The sequence below is a fragment of the Oncorhynchus tshawytscha genome, linkage group LG30, assembly GCF_018296145.1.
Source record: "Oncorhynchus tshawytscha isolate Ot180627B linkage group LG30, Otsh_v2.0, whole genome shotgun sequence".
Lineage (NCBI taxonomy): Eukaryota > Metazoa > Chordata > Actinopteri > Salmoniformes > Salmonidae > Oncorhynchus > Oncorhynchus tshawytscha.
In genome coordinates, this window is record NC_056458.1 from 33844803 (window position 1) to 33866298 (window position 21496).

Consider the following 21496-nt stretch of genomic DNA (forward strand, 5'->3'; position numbering starts at 1 on the left):
CACAGGCTATGTGTTGGGATTTAGGAGACCTCTTTTGCCACCTCCCTACTTCAAGCTGTCAAGTGGCAAACACCTGTCCCAGGGGTGTGCCATGCTCATGGTCACCTTAAGCAGTTGGTTTCCTCCCAACACTTCAGCTGCTAACTCATTAAATCGGCTGACACAAACGAGGGTGTGGTTTAGAAAACGTGCAGCGAATAGAAGTCAGCCCGCAAAAAAAATCTGTATCCTGGAATGGAAAACACCATGGCATTACACCAACAGTTTTAAGAGTCAATGCTTGGCAAGTCACGGGTAACAAATCCCAAACTCTACAATATTGCAGAGCGCTCAGCAACGCGATTAAAGCCCCACTAACAGGATAAACAAACAAACTGACAAAGAAGCGGAGGATGATGTGCATTCTGTTGAGGAACAAGTGTCTCTTTTTCACATCATTGACTCTTGACAGAATTATGCGTGCAATCCCGCCCTTGACACCATTAGAAGTTGATTTAAAGGAAACTGCATGAATGGATAAAACAGATTTAAGCCTACAAAATTGGACTTGATTCCTTTTGTGCCTAGGCTTAGAGACACGTGGTGACCTCTTCACAATTGTGGCCGTGTTAGCTATCAAAATTGGACCCAATCAAATTTTATTCGTCACATGAGCTGAATACAACAGGTGTAGACCTTACAGTGAAATGCTTACTTACAAGCCCTAACCAACAACGCAGTTTAAAAAAAAATACAGATAAGAATAAGAAATAAAAGTAACAAGTAATTAAAGAGCAGCAGTAAAATAATAATAGTGAGACGATATACAGGGGGGTACCGGTACAGAGTCAAGGTGCGGGGGCACTGGTTAGTTGAGGTAATATGTATAGTTGAAGTCGGACGTTTACATACACTTAGGTTGGAGTCATTAAAGCTAGTTTTTCAACCACTCCAAAAAATGATTGTTAACAATAATTTTGGCAAGTCGGTTAGGACATCTACTTTGTGCATGACAAGTAATTTTCCAACAATTGTTTACAGATTATTTCACTTAAAATTCACTGTATCACATTTCCAGTGGGTCAGAAGTTTACATACACTAAGTTGACTGCCTTTAAACAGCTTGGAAAATTCCCGAAAATTATGTCATGGCTTCAGAAGCTTCTGATAGGCTAATTGACATAGTTTGAGTCAATTGGAGGTGTACCTGTAGATGTATTTCAAGGCATACCTTCAAACTCAGTGCCTCTTTGCTTGACATCATGGGAAAATCTAAATAAATCAGCTAAGACCTCAGAAAAAGAAATTGTAGACCTCCACAAGTCTGGTTCATCCTTGGGAGCAATTTCCAAATGCCTGAAGGTACCATGTTCATCTGTACAAACAATAGTATGCAAGTATAAACACCATGGGACCACACAGCCGTCATACCGCTCAGGAAGGAGACACGTTCTGTCTCCTGGAGATAAACGTACTTTGGTGCGAAAAATGCAAATCAATCCCAGAACAACAGCAAAGGACCGTGTGAAGATGCTGTAGGAAATGGGTAAAAAAGTATCTATATCCACTGTAAAACGAGTCCTATATCGAAATAACCTGAAAGGCAGCTCAGCAAGGAAGAAGCCACTGCTCCAAAACCACCATAAAAAAGCCAGACTACGGTTTGCAACTGCACACGGGGAAAAATATCGTACTTTTTGGAGAAATGTCCTCCGGTCTGATGAAACAAAATTAGAACTGTTTGGCCATAATGACCATCGTTATGTTTGGAGGAAAAAGGGGGAGGCTTCCAAGCCGAAGAACACCATCCTAACCGGGAAGCACGGGGGTGGCAGCATCATGTTGTGGGGATGCTTTGCTGCAGGAGGGACTGGTGCACTTCACAAAATAGATGGCATCATGAGGTAGGAAAATTATGTGAATATATTGAAGAAACATCTCAAGACATCAGTCAGGAATTTAAAGCTTAGTCTCAAATGGGCCTTCCAAATGGACGATGACCCCAAGCATACTTCCAAAGTTATGGAAAAATGGCTTAAGGTGTCACATTCCTTTGTCTTGTCTTTGTTTTAGTATGGTCAGGGCGTGAGTTGGGGTGGGCAGTCTATGTTCTTTTTTTCTATGATTTGGGATTTCTGTGTTTGGCCTGGTACGGTTCTCAATCTGAGGCAGCTGTTGATTGTTGTCCCTGATTGAGAACCATACTTAGGTAGCCTGTTTTCACCCTTGAGTTGTGGGTGATTATTTTTCCGTTTCAGTGTTTGCACCATTCGGGACTGTTTCGGTTTTCATTTTGATTCTCTTGTTCTTTTGTATTTTGTATTCATTTTCTATTAAATCACATTATGGATACATACGACGCTGCGCATTGGTCCTCCTTTTCTTCCGCCAACAACGGCCGTTACATAAGGACAACAAAGTCAAGGTATTGGAGTGGCCATCACAAAGCCCTGACCTCATTCCCATAGAAAATTTGTGGGCAGAACTGAAAAAGCGTGTGCGAGGAGGCCTACAAACCTGACTCAGTTATACCAGCTCTGTCAGGAGGAATGGGCCAAAATGCATCAAACTTATTGTGGGAAGCTTGTGGAAGGCTACCCAAAATGTTTTGCCCAAGTTAAACAATTTAAAGGCAATGCTACCAAATACTAATTGAGTGTAAGTAAACTTCTGACCCACTGGGAATGTGATGAAATAAATAAAAGCTGAAATATATCACTCTACTATTATTCTGACATTTCACATTCTTAAAATAAAGTGGTGATCCTAACTGACCTAAGACAGGGAATTGTTACTAGGATTAAATGTCAGGAATTTTGAAAAACTGAGTTTAAATGTATTTGGCTAAGGTGTAAACTTCTGACTTCAACTGTACATGTAGGTAGAGTTATTCAAGTGACAGAGAGTAGCAGCGGTGTAAGGGGAGGGAAATGCAAATAGTCTTGGTAACCATTTGATTAGATGTTCAGGAGTCTTATGGCTTGGGGGTAGATGCTGTTTAGAAGCCTCTTGGACCTAGGCTTGGCGCTCTGGTACCGCTTGCCGTGCGGTAGCAGAGAGAACAGTCTATGACTAGGATGGCTGGAGTCTGAACATTTCTAGGGCCCTCCTCTGACACCGCCTGGTATAGAGGTCCTGGATGGCAGGAAGCTTGGCCCTGGGTCGTTCGCACAACCCTCTGTAGTGTCTTGCGGTTACAGGCCGAGCAGTTAACCATACCAGGCAGTTATGCAATGTGATGGTGCAGCTGTAGAACCTTTTGAAGATCTGAGGACCCATGCCAAATCTTTTCAGTCTCCTGAGGGGGAATAGGTTTTGTCGTGCCCTCTTCACTGTCTTGGTTTGCTTGGACCATGTTAGTTTGTTGGTGATGTGGACACCAAAGAACTTTAAGCTCTCAACCTGTTCCACTGCAGCCCCTGAGAATGGGGCATGCTCAATCCTCTTTTTCCTGTAGTCCACAATCATCTCCTTTGTCTTGATCACATTGATTAACGTGACCTCAACGTTTTAATTGAATGTAAATGTAAGCAGGCTAGGGGTTAGAATATGGAGACAGAAGAAGATTACCTGAGTGTTTTGCGGACCATATCCTCATCGGTGATGCCATAGTAGGTCAGGGTCTCACTCCAGATGGGGTTGAGGGTGTTGCGCAGGGTCTTGGTGCGAAGCTTATTGGCCTGACAGTGAGTGAGTGAGTGAGTGAGTGAGTGAGTGAGTGAGTGAGTGAGTGAGTGAGTGAGTGAAAGAGAGAGAGAGAGAGAGAGTGAGAGAGTGTGTGAGAGAGAGCATGAGCAAGCAATAAAGAGAGAAAAAGGAATAGAGAGGGAGAAAGAAATTATATTTAGGTATTGACCTTCAACCTCCACTCCATCATAGGCTGACAATGACACATAGGGCACAATAGAAGTCATTATTAGGTCACAGAAGTTTGGTTTTCCATGCAGAGCCTGTGGTGGAATGGTAACACTCCTGGCTCTAACACATAATATACGACCCCAGATAGGGCTGTGGTGGTCATGAAATTTTGTCAGATGGTTATTGTCCTGCAAATGCGTACCGGCCTCACAGTAATTGACCGTGAATTAACATAAACACGTTTGGAACATCTACAATTTTAAAAAGTATAATAACTGCATTTAATATACACCATCACAATAAATCCATTATTTATTTTAGGCAGGTCTAAAGAAATAAGTCTGCTTACTACAGTCGTGGCCAAGTTTTTAGAATGACACAAATCAATATTCACAAAGTTTGCTGCTTCAGTGTCTTTGGATATTTTTGTCAGATGTTACTATGGAATACTGAAGTATGATTACAATAATTTCATAAGTGTCAAAGGCTTTTATTGACAATAACATGAAGTTGATGCAAAGAGTCAATATTTGCAGTATTGACCCTTCTTTTTCAAGACCTCTGCAATCCACCCTGGCATGCTGTCAATTAACTTCTGGGCCACATCCTGACTGATGGCAGCCCATTCTTGCATAATCAATGCTTGGAGTTTGTCAGAATTTGTGGGTTTTTGTTTGTCTCCCCGCCTCTTGAGGATTAACCACAAGTTCTCAATGGGATTAAGGTCTGGGGAGGTTCCTCTCCATGGACCCAAAATATTGATGTTTTGTTCCCCAAGCCACTTAGTTATCACTTTTGCCTAATGGCAAGGTGCTCCATCATGCTGGAAAAGGCATTGTTCATCAAACTGTTCCTGGATGGCTGGGAGAAGTTGCTCTCGGAGGATGTGTTGGTAGGCATTTATTCATGGCTGTGTTCTTAGGCAAAATTTTGAGTGAGCCCACTCCCTTAGCTGAGAAGCAACCCAACACATGAACGGTCTCAGGATGCTTTACTGTTGGCCTGACACGGGACTGATAGTAGCGCTCACCTTGTCTTCTCCAGACAAGCTTTTTTCCAGATGCCCCAAACAATCGGAAAGGGGATTCATCAGAGAAAATGACTTTACCCCAGTCCTCAGCAGTCCAATCCTTGTACCTTTTGCATATATCAGTCTGTCCCTGATATTTTTCCTGGAGAAAAGTGGCTTCTTTGCTGCCCTTCTTGACACCAGGCCATCCTCCAAAAGACTTTGCCTCACTGTGCGTGCAGATGCACTCACGCCTGCCTGCTGCCATTCCTAAGCAAGCTCTTTACTGGTGGTGCCCTGATCCCGCAGCTGAATCAACTTTAGGACACGGTCCTGGCGCTTGCTGGACTTTCTTGGGCGCCCTGAAGCCTTCTTCACAACAATTGAACCGCTCCCCTTGAAGTGCTTGATGATCCGATAAATAGTTGATTTAAGCGCAATCTTACAGGCAGCGATATCCTTGCCTGTGAAGCCCTTTCTGTGCAAAGCAATGATGTCGGCACGTGTTTCCTTGCAGGTAACCATGATTGACAGAGGAAGAACAATGATTCCAAGCACCACCCTCCTTTTGGAGCTTCCAGTCTGTTATTTGAACTCAATCAGCATGACAGAGTGATCTCCAGCCTTGTCCTCGTCAACACTCACACCTGTGTTAACGAGAGAATCACTGACATGATGTCAGCTGGTCCTTTTGTGGCAGGGCTGAAATGCAGTGGAAATGTTTTTGGGGGATTCAGTTCATTTGCATGGCAAAGAGGGACTTTGCAATTAATTGCAATGAATTTGATCACTCTTCATAACATTCTGGAGTACATGCAAATTGCCATCATACAAACTGAGGCAGCAGACTTTGTGAAAATGTATATTTGTGTCATTCTTAAAACTTTTGGCCACGACTGTACATGTTATCTGGCTAGGCTCCATGCCATAGGCTGCAGGCCAGTTCATTTAGCAGACAAGATAAGCTTATAACTCCTGTGTCATTATTTTATATTATATGATTTTATACACTGAACAAAAATATAAAACACAACATGCAACAATTTCAAAGATTTGACTGAGTTACAGTATATAAAAGTAAATCAATCCATTTAAATAAATAAATTAGGCCCTAATCTATGAATTTCACATGACTGAGAATACAGATATGCATCTGTTGGTCACAGATACCTAAAAAAACGTAGAGGGGTGGATCATAAAACCAGTCAGTATCTGGTCACCACCATTTGCCTCATGCAGCGCCACATATCTCTTTCGCATAGAGTTGATCACTCCTTTTCACTAGTCACTTTAATAATGCCACTTTAATAATGTTTACATATCTTGTGTTACTCATCTCATATGTATATACTGCATTCTGTACTATCTATTGCATCTTAGCCTATGCCGCTCTGACATTGCTCATCCATATATTTATATATTCTTATTCCATTCCTTACTTAGATTAGGTATTTGTTCTCGAATTGTTTGATATTATTTGTTCGATATTGCTGCACTGTCAGAACTAGATGCACAAGCTTTTCGCTACACTCACAATAACATCTGCTAACCATGTCTATGTGATCAATACAATTTGATTTGATTTGAGGCTGTTGATTGTGGCCTGCGGAATGTTGTTCCACTCCTTTTCAATGGCTGTACGAAGTTGCTGGATATTGGCGGGAACTGGAGCATGCTGTCGTACACGTTGATCCAGAGCATCCCAAACTTGCTCAATGGGTGACATGTTTCAGTATGTAGGCCATGGAAGAACTGGGACATTTTCAGCTTCCAGGAATTGTGTACAGATCTTTGCGACATGCGACTGTGCATTATCATGCTGAAACATGAGGTGATGACGGCGGATGAATGGCACAACAATGTGCCACAGGATCTCATCACGCTATCACTGTGCATTCAAATTGCCATTGATAAAATGCAATTGTGTTCGTTGTCCATAGCTTATGCCTGCCCATACCGTTGAACTGCCTGCCCATACCGTACAGTTGAAACCGGGATTCATCCGTAAAGAGCACACTTCTCTAGCCGGCCAGCAGGCATCGAAGCTGAGCATTTTCCCACTGAACTCGGTTTTGATACTGAACTGTAGTTAGGTCAAGACCTTGGTGAGGACGACGAGCACGCAGATGAGCTTCCCTGAGAACGATTCTGACAGTTTGTGTGAAATTCTTTGGTTGTGCAAACTCAGTTTTTCAAATCAAATCAAATGTTATTTGTCGCATGCTCCGAATACAACAAGTGTAGACCTTATTGTGAAATACTTACTTACGAGCCCTTAACCAAAAATGCAGTTAAGAAAAATAAGAGTTAAGAAAAGATTTACTAAATCAACGAATGTAAAAAATAAATAAAAGAGCAACAATAAAATAACAATAATCAGGCTATATACAGGGGGTGCCGGTACCGAGTCAATGTGCGGGGGTACAGGTTAGTCAAGGTAATTGAGGTAATATGTACATGTAGGTAGCGGTTTAGTGACTATGTATAAATAGAAGCCGGATGTGGAGGTCCTCGGCTGGTGTGGTTACAGTGTGAGGCCGGTTGGACCTACTGACAAATTCTCTAAAACAATGGAGGCGGCTTATGGTAGAGAAATTCAAATTCAATTCTCTGGCAACAGCTTTGGTGGACATTCCTGCAATCAGCATGCCAATTGCACACTCCCTCAAATCTTGAGACATCTGTGGCTTTGTGTTGTGTGAAAGAAACTGCACATTTTAGAGTGGCCTTTTATTGTCCCCAGCACAAGGTGGACCTGTGTAATGATCGTGCTGTTTAATTAGCTTCTTGATATGCCACACCCGTCAGGTGGATGAATTATCTTGGCAAAGGAGAAATGCTCATTAACAGGGATGTAATCGAATTTGTACACAAATGTTGCGTGTATTAAAACTTTTTGGCATCTTTTTCAGCTCATGAAACATGGGAACAACACTTTACATGTTGCTTTCATATTTTTGTTCAGTAGTAAGAAGAATATAATTGAATTTAGCTGAATAAAATGGAAACAATATTTTTCCAATTCCAGAGCGAGTGCTAATATTAAGTGGCTATGTTTAAAAGTGATCATTTGAACCAGGTCCTATATGCTAGATTTAGAGTTATTTGGAAACTTTAGTTGTGAATGATAAAAACCTTAGAATGTCATGGGCTCCATGACCGAACTATAAGATTATAAAAAATTGAAAAAAATTATTGCACTCTGTTCCTTGCCTCAGGCTGCACACAAGGTGTTATCTCATCAAGTGATCATATTTTCACCCATCAGACTTTTCTCAAATGAATCTTGTCTTTACTAATATGTCAAATTTGTTTAAGATTTAGAATGGCCCATTATCAAATGGGCAGCAACAGGGGCAGAGGAAAAATACATGTAATCCGTATGCACTCGAATAGAGAATGGAGGCCACTTCCCATGGTTTGTTTTTCAATCATGCTGGGTAGGCTACTCCGGTTTTACAGTGGAGCATGTGCTTACTATTATCAGCTGAGAAATCTATATATTAGCAGCTGGGATCCTCCTCTTTTTAGTGGTAACCATCAGAACTCTGGTTTCACATGGGATTGCATATAGAAATGTCTGGGCTTATAAGAACCCTTATTTCACACCACACATCAACCACTGTTTGAGGAGCATGCAGCCTCTCGCTGTGAGACAGGTGATATTCCGCCCAAACTCTGTATGCCATGGGATATCCAACCCTGTTCCTGCAGCTACCAGTGCTTCATTTGGAAAACCAAGTGAAATCTGCTTGAGAACATCGATAGTAAGATGTTTTCACAACAAAACATATTTCATTAAACTGTTGACAGCTACTCTCTCTGTGCGCTTGAGAAAGGTATGACAGTGAGAGAAGAGGAGATGGAAACGCATGGTGGTGAGATATGCTGTGGCTAAAGGTAATGTGTCAGTCTAATAATTATGAAAATATTTAAAAAATCCCTATTACTAGGGCTATTCTCTCCCAGACTCATGGAAAGAAAGTTTGGAGTGTAGCATAAGGTAACAGTCCATCCAGTATGCTAATCCAGTATACAGTTCACACTCAAAAGGTACTAGAATTTGTTTCATTTTGGAGAATATCTTAAATCTATTTGGTGTTTTTTTCTGCCGGGAGTAATATGTGGTATGCTATTAGGCTATGTATTGTATAATGACACAATCATTATTTTAATGTTGTGTTTTTTGTGGGGGCTTGGGCTCATATACACTCACCGGCCAGTTTATTAGGTACCGGGTCAGACCGACATCTGCCTTTAGAACAGTCCATCTCATCCCAAATATTCTCTATTGGGTTGAAGTCTGGGGACTCTCAAGTAAACTAAACTAGCTGTCATGTTCCAGGTGATGTTTTTCCACTCCTCAATTGTCCAGTATTTTTGAACATGTGCCCATTGGAGATGCTTCTTCTTGTTTTTAGCTGATAGCAGTGGAACCCGGTGTGGTCTTCCGCTGCAATAGGCCATCCGTGACAAGGGTTGAATAGTTGTGCGTTCCGAAATGCCGTTCTGCACACCACTGTTGTACTTTCGATTGTATTTGCATTGGTATCAGAGTAGTTAGAGGGACAATAGAGCACTTAGTATCAAGTATCAGACCATTAGTGACCTGACGGTCATTAGCGAATTGGTTACTACCAATGCATGTCCAGATTGCATAAAAGGATATTACCATGACTCAACGGTCATGTGGGATTTGACAACGGTCATGACTCATGACTCTCGGCGTGGCGGTAATACGGTCACAGCAACAGCCCTAAGCCCCGAGACAAGGGTTCAATTCCCACGTCCCACCCTTCCTACTACTGTATGTCTGCTCCTCCACCATCTTCCTATCAATTTCTAATCTGTAATTCAGATGAGAAATATCATCTCATCTCATCCATATCAATCTCTTCTCAGGTTAAACCAGAGGTGTGAACAATTTCCCTGTTTATATGACACGTTCTCAATTATCGGGTGATTTCGTCAACACCAGAATGCCACAGTAGCGACACACAAGGACAACGCCGTGCGTTTCTCAGACGTAGAATGCAAATGCCAGATTGCAATTAAATGAAAGAATAGGCATATCAATGCATGCTGGGAACTTAATAAGCAGGCAATTATTAATTCCAGTGGGTTCGATAAACAAAAGTTTTAACAAGAAGCTTCCGTGTTGTGTTCATCTATCTCGCGGCTGTGGTGCATTGTTTGTGCATCACAAGTGGGGATCTATAACTGATTACCATCTGATGTGAGAGATGAATTTAGTCACCAACAACAGCCAGGGAAATATCAACCTGGCTGCCTGCCAGTGATTTGAATATTTCTCAAATTAAACAAATCTACCAATATCAATCAATCAATGCATGCTGACTGCATTAGCTAGTTATCACCAGTGATTTACAATCAGTGCAGTTAACGTAAGGTAGGTAAGAGAACCACAAATCACATACACAATGTACATATAAGGTATACATGGTTTTGGTTATCACTAGAATCTGCAAAGTAGTGCCATTGTATGGCTGCTGACTGGGGTCGATGCAATAAGAATATAATTCCACAGTGATGAATCACACATTCAATGGCTTTACATAAGCCATTACATGAGGAAGTATCTATATTTACGGTTGCATCTGCAGCAGCAGCCTCTGGTTACTAATCTTTTGTGATAAGAGTGAGGTTGGATATTTGATTAAAATAGAGAGTTCAGTATGTCCCTTTCATCCCTACCTTTTATCTGACATGCACGTAAAAAAGGGCGGTCACATACAGTACCAGTCAAAAGGGTTTTTCTTGATTTTTACTATTCTCTACATTGTAGAATTGTGAAGATATCAAAACTATGAAATAACACAAATGAAAATATATTGATATTTTTCATAGTAGCCACCCTCTGTCTTGATGACAGCTTTGCACACTATTGGCATTCTCTCAACCAGCTTCACCTGGAATGATTTTCCAATAGTCTTGAAAGAGTTACCACATATGCTGAGCACTGGTTTGCGCTTAGTAAGACTATCATTTGTTTTTCAAAAGAACAATGACACCTCCAGGCTGTGTAAGGGCTATTTGACCAAGAAGGAGAGTGATGGAATGATGGAGTTCTGCATCAGATGACCTGGCCTCCACAATCACTCGACCTCAACCCAATTGAGATGGTTTGGGATGAGTTTGACCACAGAGTGAAGGAGAAGTAGCCAACAAGTTCTCAGCATATGTGGGTACTCCTTCAAGACCGTTGGAAAAACATTCCAGCTGAATCTGGTTGAGAGAATGCAAAGCTGTCATCAAGGTAAAGGGTGGCTACTTTGAAGAATCTAAAATCTAAAATATATTTTGATTTGTTTAACACTGTTTTGGTGACAACATGATTCCATTTGTATTATTTCATAGTCTTGACGTCTTCACTAGTATTCTACAATGTAGAAAATGGTAAAAATAAAGAAAAACCCTTGAATGAGTAGGTGTGTCCAAACTTTTGATTGGTACTGTATACGCAGTAGTATTGTATCGATACTAAAAAGGCTTATATAACAATGTGTCTAAGAAGTGCACAACATAAAACATCATGCCATACTGTAACAGTACCTAAGAAACATTTCAATGCAATGCATGAACATCCATAAGTGCTTAACGAAAAAAACATAGATGTATGCATGTCATTGGCAAACCCTTACTTATATGTTGACTTGTGAGGAAGATGGTATGTAGCTTTTACACTGTATTGTGCTCTTTATAGAAAGTTAAGGAACAGCTCCTACCACAGAGTTCCATTGGTATGAGACACTTCACTCCAATTTAGTGATTGGAGAAGTACATTGCTTTGCAAGGTGGATTTCACAAGCCCTCAAGTTCTGCTAGGGAACAGTGTTGAGTTGAACAAAACAGCAAGATTATATTGTGTGTGGTGGTGAGTAATGGACAGTGAGGATGAAGAACATCTTCCATTAACTGGTGGGATTATTTGCCACTGAGTCATCGCACATGAATGTTCTGGGGAACAAAGCCCCAGTTTATTGGTTTCCTCTCAAACAGTAGCTGATTCATTTCTGAAACGCCACACAAACAACCAGAGCAATGTGTCTATCTATCTATCTAACGCTCTCCAGGACCAGAGGTTGACACCATTGCTAAGGAAAATTGTGTTGAGTTTTTATGAAAAGGGGAAGTGAATTACCCTCCTCTTTCAAATGTCATTGTTTTATTGGGACAGACATATTGATTAAAAAAGGGGGAAACCGATGAGAGGTGTGCAGACCGGGTTGAGGAGATCAACTTGGGGATTGACATTCAAAACCTTTTTTACAGGTCATGCGCAGTCTGCAGTCTGGAGTTGGCTGCGTTAGCACTAGACCAAACTCAGACACAAGCAAAACAAAATTGGAGGTAAATTCACTGGCGGTAAGTCTCTCTGTCTGGACCACTTGATTGGCCGCCATTAAGGAGTGAGGAACATCTGAGGCCTGTCACAGCTGCTATGTTTGTGGTGCAATTTCAGGACCCCAAAGTAAACAGTGTCCATATGCTCGACGTTCACACCCAATCAATTACCTATTAATGGTCTTAAGGAGAGTTCACACGGAGGTCAAGGTGTCCAGACAGTTGGGGACAGCCTGGGTGATTAGGAAACCCTTATTTGCAGCTGCTAAGTGGATTGTTGGCATGACAGAAGGCTAGATCATGGAGAAAAAGATGACAATACGGCAAGACAACAGTATTTGTGGCCGGGAAATGGTAACAGACATGTAAAAAGAACTGGCTTGATCCGAAGGTACTACACTACAAGAATTTGATTAAAGGATTCAAAACCCTTGCACTGACATAATAAGTCACAGTGAAAGACTACCTGGGCTTTGGTAATGAAATAAGGTCTTGGCTTGACAATGAATGGAAGATGAGGATGGGCTAAACTTGAGGGGGTTGTAGAGAATGTGACAGCATGCGTCATCCCTTTGAATGGACACGATCAGCATGGATAAAATTAATTGCCAACCATCTGATAACTGTAGACATAATCTGAAATTAGTAATGGCTCAATAGCAATGCTCTCTTCACTAATTAATCACTGTAACACTCTTCCTAAACCACTTGTCATAGGGCCCGATCTACCCTAAGCTAGTTTGATCAAATTAAATTGTATTTATCAAATGCACCTAATACAATGGGTGTGATATCCCAGAAATGTTGCATATGCACAAAAAAGCTTATTTCTCTCAAATTTTGTGCACAATTTTTTTTACATCCCTGTTAGTGAGCATTTCTATTTTGCCCAGATATTCCATCCACATGACAGGTGTGGCATATCAAGAACCTGATTAAAACAGCATGATCATTACCCAGGTGCACCTTGTGCTGGGGACAATAAAAGGGCACTCTAATTTCTCTACCATAAGCCGCCTCCAACATCGTTTTAAAGAAATTGACAGAACGTGCAACTGGCCTCAAAACCGCAGACCACGTGTAACCACGCCGCCAAGGTCCTCCACATCTGCTTCTTCACTTGTGGGATCATCTGAGACCAGCCACCTGGACAAGTGATGAAATTGTGTGTTTGCACAACTGAAGAATCTCTCTGCAAACTGTCAGAAACCGTCTCAGGGAAGCTCATCTACGTGCTTGTCGTCCTCACCAGGGTCTTGACCTGACTGCAGTTCGGAGAAGTGTGCTCTTCACAGAGGAATCCCTGTTTCAACAGTACCGGGTAGATGGCACACAGCATGTATGGCATCGTGTTGGCGACCAGTTTGCTGATGTCAACGATGTGTACAGAGTGCCCATGGTGGGGGTGGGGTTATGGTATGGGCATGCATAAGCTACAGACAACAAACACAATTGCATTTTATGGATAGCAATTTGAATGCACAGAGATAACGTGACGAGATCCTGAGGCCCATTGTCGTGCCATTCATCCGCCGCCATCACCTCATGTTTCAGCATGATAATGTGCAGCTCCATGTCGCAAGGATCTGTACACAATTATTGGAAGCTGAAAATGTCCCAGTTCTTCCATGGCTTGCATACTCATCAGACATGCTCATTGGGATGCGTTGGATCGACTGGTACGCCAGCATGTTACAGTTCCCGCCATTATCCCTCAACTTCGCAAAGCCATTGAAGAGGAATGGGACAACATTGCACAACCCACAATCAACAGCCTGATCAACTCTATGCGAAGAAGATGGTGATCACACCAGATTCTGACTGGTTTCTGATCCACGCCCCTACTTTTTTTTGTTAAGGTATTTGTGACCAACAGATTAATATCTGTATTCCCAGTCATGTGAAATCCATAGATTAGGGCCTAATACAGTTACTGAAATTGACTGAATTCCTTATATGAACTGTAATTCAGTAAAATCTTTGACATTTTGCATGTTGAGTTTATATTTTTGCTCAATGTACATGAAGGCAGGGTAAAGTGACTAGCCATCAGGATAGATAATAATATGTGTAAAATAAAGAACAGAGTAGAAGCAGCAGAGTCGCAGCAACAGATAAACCTTCACGTAAGCTACTGTATATTCCAAGCATTCATAACAGGGCATGATAGTGTCCGCTTTCATAACAGGGCACGACAGTGTCCATTAATTTACGATAATCAGACATGACACCATCTGATATGCAACACACAGCCAATGACAACATTATGCATCACTGCATTTAGAGTATTAAAAGGACATTACACTCCAAAATCTAAGTTTGTCAGATGTTTTCAATAGTATCCTAATATCAAGATGAATCCATGTCCCACACCACCAGTTGTGTACGCCTCAGCTATACACCTCAAATGAATGGAAAAGAAAAGCACAATAAATCTGGAAATGATATGGTTCTTATCTTTTTATTCTTTTTGGACAGTGGCATATCGCTGGAACTACAAAGCAGATGGGCTTGGAGCTGGACTTATCTCAACAGAAGAACACATTTGAGGTCTGAAAACATCTGTTTTTGGAGTGTAATACACTTGGTGCTCCTGAGCCAAAAAGGGTCCCCTAAATGGCAAAAAATGATTGTCCAGAAATGACCTCATTGGAAAGAAAAGGGCACATCTCCTTGTTAGCCTATAAATGACAGATTGTATTGTATGCGGAAAGAAATATATTACTATTATCATAGTGCCTATGAACTGTTCAGACGACACACATAATTTGAGTTAGCAACTAAACTACTATAATGTACCTTTTAATGTAAGTATAATAAGACAGGTACGTACCTTACTGGCCCCAGGCAGCAGGTGCAGTTTGACATATGGATCTGAGAGCCCGTTGTGGTCCATGGGTTTTAGCCCCTGTGGGGGAGACAGACAAGAGAGTGTCGTAAGACTTCACAAGGTAGTACCTGCCAGACCTACAAGGCCACCTGACATCCAATTTAAGTCAAACACTTTTGCTTCTGTCAAGTGCACAACCTCGTCAGAAGAACAAAAGCCATGTCACCTAAATAGAAACTCCAGACGTGAGACCTGTTCCACAGCTGGCAAAATAACTTTTCCACAAACAAAAAATTCCATCTCACTGCCTCAGTCGACTTCAGAATGTGTTGAGAGAAACTGAAATAACGAGTAAATATAACTCTTGTGAAGGTTAGCTCTCTAACAAGAGAACTAAAACGGTTCATATGAAGTACTGGTTCAGCATATGTGTTAGTAAATCAGCTATACTGAACAAAAATATAAACGCAAAATGGAACAATTTCAAAGATTTTATTGAGTTACAGTTCATAAAAGGACATCAGTCAATTGAAATGAATTCATTAGGCCCTAATCTATGAATTTCACATGACTGGGAATACAGATTTGTATTTGTTGGTCACAGAAAAGTAGGGGCGTGGATCAGAAAACCAGTCAGTATCTGGTGTGAACACCATTTGCCTCATGCAGCGTGACACATCTCCTTCACATAGAGTTGATCCGGCTGTTGATTGTGGCCTATGGAATGTTGCCCCACTCCTCTTCAATGGCTGTGCGAAGTTACTGGACACTGGCGGGCACTGGAACACGCTGTCCTACATGTTAATCCATAGCATCCCAAACATGCTCAATGGGTGACCTGTCAGGTCACCAACACAAAATGTGAAGAAATCCAAGGGGTCTAAATACTTTTGCAAGGCACTGTATATTTCACTATATCAACCAAACACCATTGATGTGCAGCATCAGCTACTGCGGCAGTGAACGGAGTTGCCCAACCTTGTACTAGGCCATTGTCAGATGGACATGTATTAATATTTTGAAGTTACAATAAACAGATTGTTGTAACTCTTAGTTGTTTGTGACTTGTTTGCAATTGCCGAGTGTCAGCTGAATCAAAGTTGTACTTTTTCTCTCTCTCCCCCTTAGTTAAGTTGAACTGTTTTCCTTTTGTGTGTGAGTTCGCACGTGTCTGTCTGTCTGCGTCAGTGCTATCCTATCTCCCAAACTTATTTGCTCAGCCATGTGTGGGATGAACATTCTTCAGTGTGTGTGTGGCATTTCTCTCCCAACACAGAGCAACACTTGGTAATGAACGTTTTTTTTGATCCCCATGAGTTTCGGGTGAACAAGTGCAAAGTTAATATTTCTATTTTCGTGAGGCGGCTACTCGTCAGGAAAACCTTCTATACATATTTGTGTGTGCCTAATCAAAAACTCATGTCACATTCCAATTCCACATCAAAACCAAACTATGAAAACTTTAAGAACAAAAAAGCTTGAAATATGATTGTAGGACTGAGTGGAGCAGGAGGGAATGAGTGTTTTTTCTCTGTTCCTACGTTGCTTCCTCTGAGCAATCATTTGTTGGAGGTCCATTACTGCCTCTACTCTCTACGCTCTGAGCCTTTCCTCCTTTCATTCGCAGCATCTCATCTCCTCTACAAAGCCCCAGGTTGAGTCAGATGTTTGTGTGGGACACAGATGGATGTTCTCTTTGATAGTCCAACGGTGCAAGTGTCTCCCCATTGTGCGAGCGGCTTCAGAGACGCTCCACAGATGTGAATTGATAGGATCTGTCGTGGAATTGCGCCAGACAACAAAAAGTTTCCCAACACACATTTGTGGGCCTCACTACTCCAAGTTATGTTATGTTCTACTGTAGATACCACTACCAGTCTCTGGGCTGAACCCAATAGGATTCAGACACTTTGGAATAAGCTGTCTACAAGTAGCATGAAATATCAGCTTTGCGTTTGACAGGCAACTCAAGGCTGATGTATTGAGTATATGTAGTGTTTAGTGAGTGGATGCTTCCCTAGGTAAATTGTTTTGTTCATGGTTTAAATACCTAGCTGGCTGACATACAGTATGAGCCTAGGGGTGCTCCTTCACTCTGTTACATCGCTGAAGAGCAATAGATCAGTAGCTTTGACGCACTATGATACTGTGTTCTTGCGTTGTCACCAGAGTTGGGGTTAATTCCACAACTTAAATTAAATTCCCTCTCCCTGTAAATTCCATTTAACTCAATTCAAACTCCAGTTCAGTCTTTGAATTCAGAGATAATTAAATTCCTCTCAATTCCAATGTTAGGTACATTCCCCAAATTCCAATTTGAATTAAATTCCTTCAGGCTTTCAGGATGATAATGTCACTGTTCAGACAGGCTAGCTATACTGGAAATACGAGTTGAAATGATTTAAAACAAATCCTGTACTCCATTTTTTATACTAATTGCCTTACTTCCATCAATTCAAGATTAAATATTTGTACAGTTAGTTCTATTGAAATAGTCCAAACAGTCTAATCCCAATCTAATCCTAATTCAATCATTTAAAGAATGTTGACATTTGAATTGAATTCAACATAAATTCTCCACTCCATGAGTGAATTTAATTGGAATTTCAAATTACATTGGAATTGACCAAAACCCTGACTGTTAGGCTGTAGGGGTGGAAGCATTAAATACATGGTGAGGTAACACTCAACCAAAGCTCCCTGTGCAGCTACAACCTCCTCTACCCAGTTTTCTTCCTTACTGAAGACTAGCCCAGTCAATCGAAACAGAAGCAAGCGAGATCAGGCTAGTGACCGAGATCAGAATAGTTCCACCAGGCTAGAGGAGGACCAGACATGGGCACTGGTCTGAAATACCTGGACATCTGGTTAAGTGTTCTACAGGATACCAGGTATGATGGCCAAAATTGAGCCATGAATGTCTCATTTAGAAAATGGTTGAAGTCAAGCATGAGAGGGCATCGTCGAATGACCAACTACAACCAAAGCTGAAATGCTTTAATCATCTAACAATTTTTTTGACATCTCTTTAAAGTAAAGACAGCGAATAGGCTATATCATACATATTTTCCTATTCAAACTTCAAACTATGGCACTAGAAAATGGCAGTTGATTGAAGGGACTGACATACAGTAGATACTATCTCCCTCCGTGGCGGTTACCACCCCACTGACCTTAACTCTAAACTGGGCAGAGATGCATTATGTGGGTTTGGTGTCGGATGAACAGATGATCATCTGCATGATCGCAGCCCTGATTGCCTAAGCCACCAGTGAATAGCCAGTTGATCATAATTATGGGGAAACGGGGGGAGATGACGGTTATGAAAGGCAGATGGGCACCATGCAACAGTGTATCCACACACCTCACACATAGTCATTAATTCCCCTTGATGCTGCCTTTGTGTGTTGTGCCTGTGTCTCCGCCTCCCTCCGGCCCCTTTCCCCACATGCCTGGAAATGTCTGAATTTGTTGAATCAAATCAAGTCCTCTTTATCTTTAATATTACCCTTCCTTGCTTCATCTCCTTACGCGAGGAGGTGTGTGTGGTTGGGCAAGGCAGAATACATGTTTGTGAATGTAGAGATTAGTTTCAGTGAAATGCTGGAGGGAATTGGAGGGATGTAAGAAGTCTTGTAGATAACCTAAGCTTCATGGCCAGCCTATGAGCTAGAGTTTACATGGCTTGTGTGGAATTTCATTCTGTTAAAGGCCCAGTACCGTTAAAAAATATATTTTACTCAGTTGTATCAATATTTCCACACTATGAGGTTGAAATAATAGAGTTAAATTGTGAAAATTATGATAATGCCTTTTAGTGTTGGAGCTGTTTGAAAAGAGTGGCTGAAATTTCAGCCTGTTTTGGTGTGATGGAGTTTGGCCTGCCTGGTGACATCATCATCCAGTAAATTAGTTAATAGACCAATAAGAAAGACTTCCAAAGCTAGTTTTCAGACTTCCCCTCTTCACTTAGACCACTTCCAGACAGTCCTAGCAAAATTCTTGCTTGAGAAATTACTCTAAGCAAAGAAGCTATTTTTGTTTCTTTTTACTATTTTAATTAGAGAAAACAAATCACAGTAAGGTAAGTAATTGTTACCTCAAAATGATTTGATATTGAGATAACAATGGCTGCATTGGATCTTTAAGCTTTAATTATATTCAAGTAAACAGGAGTTTGGCAAATTTCAAATGGTGTAGGATACACTCACTGTTTTTCTTACCTATTTATCAAAGAAGCCACAGGCAGCTGCTGCAAAGTATGCATTCCTTTATCTTTCAGCTTGTGTGGGATGCACACAACTGCCCCAAAAACACAAAGTCTAATCTATCTCAAATTTAAAAAAAAACTAAAACTAACCCACTGTTTGCTTAAAACATAAATGTTCTTAATACATTCTGTCTAGCATCTGGGCTACATCTGGAAACCCTTTTCCCAGTTGCTGCATTTTGGCCTTATTCCCTGCCACATTTAACTGTCTCTGGCATATGTCTTTGTTAGCATATCTGACTGGCCTGTGTACCTGCAGAGGGTACCTGCAGAGGCATCAATCACTAACAGCAGTGATAATGGAATAGATGAGTTGGGGTGGAGATCCCAGAGTAACAGTCAGGCTGGGGTTAAGAGACAATTTATGCTTAATCCGAAAATGTGGTCGTAGGTGCAGTATGGATAGTGTGACGCAATTGCAGAGCCTCCGGAGGAATGCAGAGGCCAAATTTTGTAACAATGCAAAGGGCTCCATACAGCTCCGCATTGACATGCTTTCTTGATGGTAGGTGGGGGCGGGAGGTCCAGTATAAACACACACTCACTTCCTTGATGCAGATGTCGGATTGACTATGCAGAGCCTTTAACTTATAAAGAAATTAAATCCGCTTTGTGTTTTTTTCCTACGCCACCTATATAGGTTCAGAACTTTTGTGAAATAGCAGATACAAATATAAATCAAACTGGACGGACATCAGAAATAGAGGAATGCCAGGACTAAAACAAACAAAATATAACTACTGTAAAATAGATTGTGTCTGCAAAATGTGTATAGTATGTATACACAGAAGGTAGAAGCCTAAGTGTTTTTGTTTATTAGTTTACTCCAATTGGGGGAGGGGTTGTAGGGTTTGCGGGGAATAATAAAGGTATATACTAAAAAAAAGTGTGTATGTGTATACAGTTGAAGTCGGAAGTTTACATACACTTAGGTTGGAGTCATTAACACTCGTTTTTTCAACCACTCCACAAATTTCTTGTTAACAAACTATAGTTTTGGCAAGTTGGTTAGGACATCTACTTTGTGCATGACACAAGTAATTTTTCCAACAGTAGTTTACAAACAGATTATTTCACTTATACTGTATCACAATTCCAGTGGGTCATAAGTTTACATACACTAAATTGACTGTGCCTTTAAACAGCTTAGAAAATTCCCGAAAATTATGTCATGGCTTTAGAAGCTTCTGATGGGCTAATTGACATCATTTGAGTCAATTGGAGGTGTACCTGGTATCGGCCACAGCCCACAAGCTTTAACTTCCCGACTGATGTTCCTGTGATTTTGACACCTCCACTGATTGTTGCCAACCTTACTTTGCTACTTGACAACTTTACGTTTTTACTTTTTAATTACCGTTTATATTTTTGGTTTAAAACTTCTTTTTTTTTCATTCAACTTTTTCACTCCGGACGCTTTATTTGGACATGGTTCGTCAGCAATCATTGGGCAAGGGTAATTTCAGTGTAGGAAAGGATGAAACAGCGTCTGTGCCACCAGTAAGTACAGATAGTAACATTAGTATAAATCCCCTCGCACGGTCCCGCAGCCGGACAACTTTCTCACGGTTTCTGGAGGGAAATGCTGTAGGAATGCTCAACCGGTGTCACTCATTCAGCCGACAGAAACTTTCAACCGGTTTTCCCCATTAAGCAACGAGTCGGAGTCAGAGGCCAAGCCTTCTCTGGTCTCTAGTCCTCCCGTTACGGGGTCTGAGATGCCAAAGCTTCCCACCATTAGCTCTGACAAGTTGAAAACTCTAGTCATTGGCGACTCCTTTACCCGCAGTATTAGACTTAAAACGAATCATCCAGCGATCATACACTGTTTACCAGGGGGCAGGGCTACCGACGTTAAGGCTAATCTGAAGATGGTGCTGGCTAAAGCTAAAACTGGCAAATGTAGAGAGTATAGAGATATTGTTATCCACGTCAGCACCAACGATGTTAGGATGAAACAGTCAGAGGTCACCAAGCGCAACATAGCTTCAGCGTGTAAATCAGCTAGAAAGATGTGTCGGCATCGAGTAATTGTCTCTGGCCCCCTCCCAGTTAGGGGGAGTGATGAGCTCTACAGCACGGCGGTGTTCGCCGTAGCAATCTAACTAGGATAAAGACCTCCTCCATTCCTGCCAGAGATCAAGATACCTCACATCTCGAAATAGGGATACTTAATGTAAGACCC

The 21496-nt window shown here is 41.3% G+C and overlaps 1 protein-coding gene across 3 annotated transcripts in view; it reads right to left on the minus strand.

Moving 5' to 3' along the window:
• The window catches only part of doc2b (double C2-like domains, beta), a 295785-nt gene that overhangs the window by 45352 nt on the left and 228937 nt on the right, over positions 1 to 21496 (minus strand). For all 3 annotated transcript variants that reach the window (XM_042309299.1, XM_024393613.2, XM_024393614.2), the window contains 2 exons: positions 15045 to 15119; positions 3550 to 3659 (listed from right to left, as the gene is read on the minus strand). In XM_042309299.1, coding sequence (XP_042165233.1) covers positions 3550 to 3659; positions 15045 to 15119 — 185 coding nt within the window. The remainder of the gene's footprint in view (positions 1 to 3549; positions 3660 to 15044; positions 15120 to 21496) is intronic.